General features: G+C 38.8%; 1 protein-coding gene across 2 annotated transcripts; it reads left to right on the forward strand.

Annotated features, from left to right (window-relative positions):
- The first annotated feature begins 3,304 nt into the window (after positions 1 to 3,304).
- ITM2A (integral membrane protein 2A) lies at positions 3,305 to 9,178 on the forward strand. Of its 2 annotated transcripts, none has more exons than XM_054566607.1 (6): positions 3,305 to 3,570; positions 6,976 to 7,104; positions 7,360 to 7,557; positions 7,795 to 7,905; positions 8,153 to 8,303; positions 8,458 to 9,178. In XM_054566607.1, the coding sequence occupies exons 1-6, from the start codon at positions 3,454 to 3,456 to the stop codon at positions 8,544 to 8,546; spliced, it is 795 nt and encodes a 264-aa protein (XP_054422582.1). In that variant the 5' UTR covers positions 3,305 to 3,453; the 3' UTR covers positions 8,547 to 9,178. The 2 variants fall into 2 exon arrangements, with proteins under 2 accessions (XP_054422582.1, XP_054422583.1); XM_054566608.1 differs by having other exon boundaries at positions 3,305 to 3,564; positions 6,973 to 7,104.
- Positions 9,179 to 10,250: the final 1,072 nt, after the last annotated feature.

A 10,250-nucleotide genomic window follows, 5' to 3' on the forward strand; every position in this document is an offset into this window, starting at 1 on the left:
GAAGCCATTGTAGGTGATCTAGGAATTTAAACATTCCTTGTATCATTAGCTGAAGTTGGAACTACGCTGCTGCTTTGTAATATTGCTATATTCCACTCTACAACACAAGACCAGTGTTCCCTCTACAACAACTACAGTGGTAAAACTGTATTCCCATGGCTAATCACAGCACAAGGCAAGCAGTAGATCCTCAGTAAATATTTGATGAATAAATAAATGATTTAATGAATGCCTGGTATCACAGATGCCACTAGTAGCCTTCTTCTTGTGTGATTAAAATTTTGGTAATTTCAGATCATCCAGAGAATTTACATCATTGCTTGTTATTCAATTGTATACCATGTTCCACTCACCCCAAGTTGTGATAACTTAGTCTTCATCTGGCATGTGAGAACAGGGAAGTAGTCACTTGTAGACTTGAATGGTGAGCATTCAGACATGATTAACAATGTGAGCTGAAATTAGCATGGTAACCAGATCCCCACAGTTTCGAAATACAAGAGAGTGAGAGACATTGATTCTAAGAAACAAGAAGTTGTTGCTGGAAAAGAGAGAGTACAAGAAACAGCTTAGCCAATGAGAATCATTTTTTTAGTAGATGAAAACATGTTCCTTACTAGTTTTATCCCAATAAACAAGTAGCAGATTATATTTTTAAATTCAAAAAAACATTCAAGAACTATTTGCCCTTCCTGAAATGGACATTAAGGATGGGTGCTGTTGCTACTTTATGATTCTAATACAATATTACTTATTTATATTGAGAGGCACCAGCCATAGCTGCTAACTTATGCCCTGCATTGTGCATGTCCAACGGCAGCAAAGACAGAGAGGTATTGGTGATACTCCTAAAACGGGACATGGCACAAGCAAATAGGAGATGGCCAAATTTTTCAAAATCCAACAGAGAAGTTAGATGCCAATTTATGTGACTATTCTCAGAGATCTGACCTCAGATGTTTGGTCTTAAGCAGCTCTAGAGGCTAAAGAATAAGTGAAGAATTAAAAAAAAATAGATTGTTCTTATAACCTTGAAACATGGATATGTTACAGACTAAAATAAGAATCCTGGGGTAACCAACCATTTCACTCACCTATACCTTTATAACTGAAAAGATGTATCCTCCTGCATTACCTTAAATGATCTTCACAGCAAGAGGATGAAGGTACTGCACATTAGCCACGGCCAGGTGGTTCACTTGGTTGCAGCATTGTCCCATGCACCAAAAGGTTGTGGGTTTGATTCCCGGTCAGGGAACATACGTTGGTTGCACGTTTGATCCCAGGTCAGGACACGTGTGGGAGCCAACAGATTGGTGTTGAGCTCTCACATCTCTCTCTCTCTCTTTCTCTGCCCTTCTCTCTCTCTCCACCCCCACCCCCACCTCTCTCTCTCTCTCTCTCTCTCTCTCTCCTGCTGTCTCTAGAATCAATTAAACATTCTGGGGTGAGGATTTAAAAAAATATTGCACCACTCTACTGAGCAAGAAACTGAGGTCCAAGGAGATGAGGTGACTTGTTCAATGTCACATACACAGCAATTAATCACACAGTCCTTGATCGTTATCAGAGTTTTGGTCTATTTATCTGAAAAATGGAAATAACCCCTGCCCTTCTCTCTGACCACCTTTTAGGGAAGATACACTGAAATATGGCATTATTATACCAACTGGCACCTTGCATTTGGCAGGTAAATTTGTAAGAGAAACAGTTTGTTCAGCCATCTGTGTGATGTGGATTACAGGGCCAGACTAATACAGACTCTAAAATGATATGTCACAAAGGTGATGAAAAACAGAAGGTACCTGTAATGAGAAACATCCTAGGATGTTGAGATATCCTCAGCTTATACTCAAGGTTGCCTGATAAATGTTAAATATAATGGGCAGATTTGAACAAAGAATAAGTGAAAGAACATAAGATGCCAATATTTTTGAGCAAACTCAAACATCTGGCCCTGTGTAAAGTACAGGCTCCCCACTGTTCCCCTCCATCTACCTTCTCATCTGTGGCCTATCTGAGAAAATGAAGACTTGTCTTCACAAAGCTCCCACAATGGAGACAGCTCATAGGCTTCAGTGGGAAAAACTTCAATCTGGCATTTCTTGGACAGATGGGTGGTGACTCTTATATTCAAGTCCCCTTAGTAAGTATATGAGTAGGTGTGGGATTTTCTAGGAAAAGGTGGGTCCTTTTCTTTTTTTATTTCTTTTTTCACTGAGTTTTACTGCTTTCACACAACAGGCCACTCTCCTGTCTTTGGCAACAAGACTATTTATAAACTCTTTACCACTACGAGCCCCGGTCATCAACCTCCAAAGCATGAATTTTACAGAGTGAGGTTCTCTATCAGTGTCAGCAGCCAGGGAGCACGCATTGGGAAGAAATAGCATGATTACGCTCGCTGCACATGTAAATGTTCCAATAATGATTTATAAGTCAGCTCCTTTGAGATTATTACTTGTTTCCCACCAAAGTTGGGGGTTATCATCTAGGTAAATTCAGTATCCTCTATGCACACTTCCACCTCCCTAAACACATAGGTACATTCATACTGCTGCTTTTTTTTCCCTGCAGATTTCACAGCTGGTGACTGGAGAGAAACAAGCTCTGGGCTGAATTCTTACTTTGGTTTCCCTGACCAGGGCGAGTGAAAAGATCTGCGTTATTTCAGGGACTTAATATGAGCTTTCCACCCTCCTCTGTGTCTCTTCATGTCCTGTCTGCAAAATGGGAGGTGGAAGAGGCACAAGTCCTATATTTTTGATTTATCATTGCCCTAGTTTGGGAAATTCAAATTACAAAACAAACGCCAAGAAAGAAAAAAAATTTAAGAGAAGGAACCAAGTAACTATAAACGGGCTTCTGTGTGTTCTTTAAAGGGAAGTTATTATTATAAAGAAACAGAACAGTCATAGAGCTGTGCTTTTCGGACCTGGGTGGGTGCAGAGCTGAGGAAGCTTGAGTTTCTGCCAAGTTAGAGTTGCCGGCCCCGCGGGGGGCCAGGCCCAAGTTTGAGAAAACAGAATCAAGGGCTAGGGGCTATTGTGGCCTGGACAGAGGCAAAAAGACGCGACAAGCAGGGTTCCTTCCTGTCTTGTTCTTATCTGAGGGTGCAGGCGGTGGGTGGGAGCGCGCCCGGAGTGCAGGTGAGGCATGTTCAGCCCCAGCGGGCCACGGACTCTCCTTTTCCCTCACTGAAAACCCCCACTCCCATCCCAGCACTTGGACCCCCTCCCGCTCCTCCCTCGGCCCCTCCCTGGGACCGCCCACGGTCTCCCACCCAGCTTGGGACTGCGTCATAAGTATCCCCAGACTTGGGCTGGCGGCAGCAGAAGGCAGAGAAGGGAGAAAGTAGGTGCTGCTAGGGCTAGCGCGACCTTCTCCTCTTCCAACCTGCAGCCCAGGACGCTGATTCGAGCCGCGCCTTACCGCGCAGCCCGAAGATTCACCATGGTGAAAATCGCCTTCAACACACCCACGGCGGTGCAAAAAGAGGAGGCACGGCAAGACGTGGAGGCCCTTGTAAGCCGCACGGTCAGAGCTCAGATCCTGACCGGCAAGGTAGCGGTCCCCACTCCACTCCTGACTGCCTGCTGGGGTCGGGAAGATGGGAAAGGGGTGGTTTGGGGGGAAGAAAGTGGAAAAGTGGTAGAGGACAAAATGAAAGCTGCCCCTGTGTTTCCGAGCCGCCCCCTCTGTGCTTTCCCTCAGTTTGATCTGTCTAGTCGCTCCACCTTCCGCTGGCAGTGCCCCACGCCCCTTAGCATCCCCGCACGTCGTGCCACGTTCCGTCGGTTCTAGCCCCTGCTGTACATGTAAGGGCTACATTGGAGGAGGTTGGCCAGAATTCCTGGGGCCCAATGTCACCTTCTTCTAGGGAACATGTCCGCAGTGGCTGGGGATCAATGAGATGCACACTGCCCAGTCCCTAGCTCCAGGGGCCCACACAGCCTCCATAGGGGCGGAGCTGACACTCAGGGTGATCAAGGGCAAGAGATTTAATTCCACTTTCTTTCGTTTTGATATGTATGAAGTTCTGTGTATCTGTCTTTCTAGGATTCCTGAGTGTTTGTAGGGGAATGATGGGGTAGGCGAAGGTCTGCTATGACTAAAAGCGATAATGGGTTAGGGTAGTTTGTGTCTGTGACCGCCTCTGTGTATTTTCAGTTTCTTCCTGGTGTTAAACATTCGGTGAAGAAGCTGTCAAAATTGAGATTGGTCTTAGAATTCGAGATGTTCACAGTACCCCCTTGCTGAAAGATTCTTCTATGTTTCCAGAGTGGCATTTCCTGAAAACAATACTCCTGTGTGAAAAAGAAATTTAGACAGTTTTTAAAAAATATCTATTTCTTTCAGTGCTTCCTTTTTGAACGAAATCCCCTCTAGCCCTCCTCCTCCATAGACAGATCTGTCTCAGATCCAACTTGGTAATTCAAGCTTCTAGCATTGCCAGGAACTGGGGGAATTCTACCCCCCCCCCCCGATGTTAGCCATTATTTATTTTGTCGAATTTCTATTTCCTTTAAAAATCTAACATGTTTTCAGTGTTTGTAAACTATTCCTCATTTTCCTCAGTAAAATCTCAATGTTAAAAGGCATAATAGTATTTTATTCTTGTTCTATAAAATCTGTGCACTGTTGGAGTTCGTAGATCTGCCCTAACTTTTCTTGTTCTTGCCATAAAGTTTTAAGTTTCGTGTTCAGAGTCGAGATTTGAAAAGGGCATTCACTGAATCCAGAACCCATGTATTAAAACTGATTAGGCACACAATTTGAACTGCTAGTGTGCTTATGAAGAATTTTTATCATAGAAACTTTTAATATTTAACTGAACAATCAAACTAGTTTTTGTGTATTATACACTTCAGAACTCAAAAGTTGCACCCCCTTGCATTGTTGAGGTTTTGATTAAATGACAGGTCAAATATATAATTGTCTTACTTTGTAAGTGAAACATGGCCATATTTTTGGGAGGTGTAATTAGATTTCAGTATTTAAATATAGCCACACAGTAATCTCTTTTTTCCCTCACCACCAAAAACTTCATGACTTGTAGTTGGATTCAGTTAATATGGAAGTAATACTTCTCCCTAGTCTATGGTATGATGAAGAGTAAACAAAAATGAACATTTGCACTATGATTATATTTCTTTCTTAGGTGTTAGAGAAGCTCTCACTATGGGACACTGATTTGATATTTGACAAATTATATTGTGATGTATTGATCAGCTCATTAGGCATTGAGCGCAGCAGAATACTAGGCCAACAGTTATGTACAATGACTTTAAAATATAGGTCATAGAGAAATTAGGATGACACCCCCTACCACGTTGAAGCCCAACAATCCTAAATGAAGAAATCTTTATTTCTAGTATGGTGGAAAATTTTATGAATTCAAGACTCTAATACTTAGACCTTGCTTAAGGAGAAATAAAATTGCAGTGCAAATTGCTCTTTCCATATCTCCGTGACAAGAAAAAAGCGAATTATTTTCTCTGAGATTTTCAAATTAAGTCCTTTTGTTACTTACAGGTAAGTCACTTCATCTTTCTAGACCTCAATTTAATCATCTAAAATATAATTCCTAAGTCTCTAGCTCTACATTACAATGATTTGTAATCATAATATATAGTTCTGTCATTGGAATGTTAGTCTAATGTTAGTCTTTTTAAATAAAAGTAATTTAAAATTTCTGAAAACTATTGAGACAAGGAAAAGCTTTCAAGGTTTATAGAGTATTAATGGAGGGTTTGGCTTTAAATAAATTTATCAAAGAAAATGTGGATAGCAAATTTCTTTGAATGTTAAAGAAAAAACATTTTTGGACAAACCAGTTATCAAATGATTACCTCTCCTTAGAATCCACACATTTATTTTCACCATTAGTTGAAGGTTAATTAGGTCCTATAAATATTATAGTATTTGTCATGGAATAGGGCTAATGGCCCGAAAAACTACAACAATTCTATTGACTTACCAGTCTGCATGATTTAGCTTCTGATTGCCAGAGACTAGAATTGCTGACTTCATTTATTTTACCCCTGAGTAATAACACTGCTTAGGGTACATTGTGACATTTAAGAATGGGATTGGGGGACTCCTTGGTCCACTGTCTGGGGAAAAGCATAGAGTTAATTGGTTACTTCTTTGGGTTGATTCTTTCTTGTTCCAATTCTTAAACAAATAATGAATTTAACAGAATTTTACAGTCACTATTACACACAACTTTTGTATCTCACTATAGCAAATGCTGTATTTTAAAATGGAGTGTTTTGCCCAGAACATGGAAAACATTGTTGCATTCATGCAGTACACAGCTGTAGAACATTGAGTGACATTAGGAAGCCTACTTTCTCATTAAAATTAAGAACATTATGAAATGTTTCTTGCTTTCAATATTTTAGAATCTCAAATAGGGGGAAATGGCATGTAGTTGCTTTATAGAACTCTTCCTATAAAAAAATAATTTGGGAAGGCGGAGACAAATGTATTTGAAAAAGAATAAATTTAAAAAAGCAGATTTCTGAAAATCAGTTAATAGATCAAAGGATACTAATTTACATTTAAGTTGGGAAACAAGTTGATTTACAAAAAATAATAAAGAAATGTAATTGTATGCCAGAAAGTTAATGATTATATCATGGTACAATTCCCAAAAGTAACGACTTCCATTTATTTAAAGAGGATAACATTGCACAAATGAATAGTTACTTCAGCTGATTCTAGAAGTGTATATTTGAAATAAGTTAATATTTATATTTGGGTTTAGAAATGCCAGGAGGAAGATAAATATAATTAAAGATTTTCACATCTATTAAACATCAGAAATTGTCTTGAAATGATTTTAGGCTAAGGTGACATCTTTTAAAAGTATCTTGGCTTTCAAGAGAGGTAAATTGTACAAAATAGCAACTATGTGTCTAAAAGTGTAATCTGGTCTTTGTTTTTCTTTCGCTTTTTAATAAATAGGAGCTCCGAGTTGCTACCCAAGAAAAAGAGGGCTCCTCTGGGAGATGCATGCTTACTCTCTTAGGCCTTTCATTCATCTTGGCAGGACTTATTGTTGGTGGAGCCTGCATTTACAAGTACTTCATGCCCAAGGTAATAATGATCCCAATGCTTGTCATTTGGATTACTAATTGCTATATATTTTGCAGCAAATCAAATAATTCTGTGTCCCTTACCAGAGAAATGAAGATTTAGGGAAAGATTTCAAATTACCTTTAGTTCATTAAATTGTAATCAACAGTCTTCACCATGTCAAATAGTACAATAAATTCATACTGGCATGAGAAATGACTCAGATGTCATTGTGGTGCATATTAGAAGGTTTTAATTCTTCCTTTTTGTTTTCAGAGTACCATCTATCGTGGAGAAATGTGTTTTTTTGATTCTGAGGACCCAGCAAATTCCCTTCAAGGGGGAGAGCCCTACTTTCTGCCTGTGACTGAGGAGGCTGACATTAGAGAGGATGACAACATCGCCATCATTGATGTGCCTGTCCCCAGTTTCTCTGATAGTGACCCTGCAGCAATTATTCATGACTTCGAAAAGGTGAGTTTCTCTTTCCGACAGATATTTGTGATTTTTCTATTTTTTCTTAGTTCATTGATAAATATTAAATCTGTTCATAACTGCACATCTTTTTGCAGCAAAGCGTTTTTGTTTTTTGCTGTTAAAATACAGTAGTTAATTTTGAACAGATGTAGCTGCTTATTTTAATGGTATCTGGAAAATCTGCAGCACTGATGCTTTTTACATTAATTATACCTTTCTCCTACTCCTTACCAGGGCATGACTGCTTACCTGGACTTGCTGCTGGGGAACTGCTATCTGATGCCTCTCAATACCTCCATTGTTATGCCTCCAAAAAATCTGGTGGAGCTCTTTGGCAAACTGGCAGTATGTATTTTGGATGTCAAATTTTAATATAAGCATTTCCAAATAATTTTGCTTCCTCATTTAAAAAATTAACGATTTGAGCCAAAACATTCCATTTCATTTCAATAATTTTCAAATGAAAATATGCCGTGAACCTAAAACTGCCGTAAAAATAGCTTATTTCAAAAAGTTTGTCTGCTATTGATAAGGATTTAAATACTTTTTAAAAGAATCTCTCATTTCAGTCTTTTTCTTTTTTAATTTTTAGAGTGGCAAATACCTTCCTCACACTTATGTCGTTCGTGAAGACCTGGTTGCTGTGGAAGAGATTCGTGACGTTAGTAACCTTGGCATCTTCATTTACCAGCTTTGCAACAACCGCAAGTCCTTCCGCCTTCGTCGAAGAGACCTCTTGCTGGGTAGGCAACTTATTCCTTCCTTCACCCTGTGTTATTGGGACACTGAAGGAGAGTGAAGGAGGATTGTGGGGAAGAGTGGACACCAAGTCTAGATGTGTTTTTAGTTAACACACAAAAATTAAACAGCCACTTTTTGGTGTGCCTTTTCTCACAGGTTTCAACAAACGTGCCATTGATAAGTGCTGGAAGATTAGACATTTCCCCAACGAATTTATTGTTGAGACCAAGATCTGTCAAGAGTGAGAAGCAACAGAAAAAGAATTCTTTGTAATGAGAAGTCAGAGATTTACAATATGACTTCAACATTACATTATATGGGATACTAAAGATATTTACTCATGCATTTACTCTATTCCTTATACTAAAATAAAAAGGGGGGGTAACCCTACTAACCACTGCAAGCTCTTGTCAATTTTTAGTGTAATTGACATTGCTTGTTTGAAACTGAAATTAAATAATTCTTATGTTTTTCTTATGAATTTATAGGGTTTAGTTTTCTGAAAGCAGCATGAATATATCACCTAACATCCTGACAATAAATTCCATTCTTTGTTAAGTGTTCTTCACTCATTCACAAGGTAGAACGTGTTTTAAATTTAAATTTTTAAATTTGTTTTTGACCTTTTTCTGTAAAGCATGTCAAATCTGTTATTATTGTTAAGTTTTTAAAAAATTTTGTGCAACTTCCCTGAATTTAAAAGTTACATCTTTGCATTTCTGCTAGGTTCCCAGTAATAGATATGACTTATATGTGAAATTTTTTTATAAAGAAGTCATTTTCACTAACGCAGTGATTATCTCTGATATATGTATAGTGAAATCCACAAAACTGTAGAAGTGCTAAATGCTGTAAGGAATTCAGGTTGTATGAATACTACAACCCTATAATAAATTTTACCACATTCAACCATTGTTTCTCACTTTTCGTGTACTTAGTATGAACAAATTAGCATTATTTATTTAGCTTTGGTATACTTGTAATAGATCTAAAATTATGAACTTAACTCTGCGCTTACTCCCACCTCTACCATTTATAAATTATAAAATCACATATATTTTACTCCTCTTTTGATATTATATCAGGTACTCTTTTTTTTTAAATACCCCATAATTGGCTTATATGTACATTCAACTATTTTAAGAGACTCAAGACCATAATGATTTCAAACTTTTGCGGGGAGGGATTAAATCATTTTATTGAGGCCCAAAGGGCTGAGAGGACAAGATCCAATGTCCTTGGCCCAGATGGGATCTCCCCAGCTTCACTGCTGCCCAAAGCTCAAACTTTTAAAATTTGTTTCTTATTTTTTATTGTTCAAATACATTTGCCTCCATTTTCCCGCCACCACTTTCCGCTGCCCCACCCACCCCCACCTCCCACCCTCAATCCTTCCCCACTTTGGCTTTGCCCATGGGTCCTTTATACTTGTTCCTTGACAACCATTCCCCTTCTTATCCCCATTACCCCCTCCTTCCTTCCCTCTTATTATTGTTGGTTTGGTTTTTTTTTCCCAATGTTGCTGGTTATATTTTTCTTGCTTTTTTGTTTTGTTAATTAGGTTCCACTTACAGGCGAGATCATATGGTATTTGTCTTTCAGTAATAGGCTTATTTCACTTAGTATAATGCTCTCCAATTCCATCCATGTTGTCAAAAACAGTAGTTCCTTCTTTCTTTCTGCTGCATAGTATTCCATTGGGTAAATATACTGCAGTTTTTTTGATCCACTCATTTATTGATGGGCACTTAGGTTGCTTCCAGCACTTGGCTATTGAAAATTGTGCTGCTATGAACATTGGGGCACATACGTACTTTTGAATTGGTGTTTCAGGATACTTAGGGTATAATCCCAGCAATGGAATCACTGGGTCAAAAGGCAGTTCCATTTTTATCTTTTTGAGGAAATTCCAAACTGTTTTCCATAGTGGCTGCACCAGTCACTATGTT

Source organism: Pteronotus mesoamericanus, unplaced genomic scaffold (assembly GCF_021234165.1).
Source record: "Pteronotus mesoamericanus isolate MK-2021 breed Mesoamerican mustached bat unplaced genomic scaffold, CSHL_Meso_final contig_177, whole genome shotgun sequence".
Classification (NCBI taxonomy): Eukaryota; Metazoa; Chordata; class Mammalia; order Chiroptera; family Mormoopidae; genus Pteronotus; species Pteronotus mesoamericanus.

Excerpts from the sequence above, each read along its gene's own strand:
- ITM2A (XM_054566607.1), top strand. The coding sequence starts at position 3,454 with ATGGTGAAAATCGCCTTCAACACACCCACGGCGGTGCAAAAAGAGGAG. Across the intron at positions 3,571-6,975 it reads TCCTGACCGGCAAGGTAGCG|CTCCGAGTTGCTACCCAAGA; the intron begins GTCCCCACTCCA and ends AATAAATAGGAG. Across the intron at positions 7,558-7,794 it reads TTATTCATGACTTCGAAAAG|GGCATGACTGCTTACCTGGA; the intron begins GTGAGTTTCTCT and ends ACTCCTTACCAG.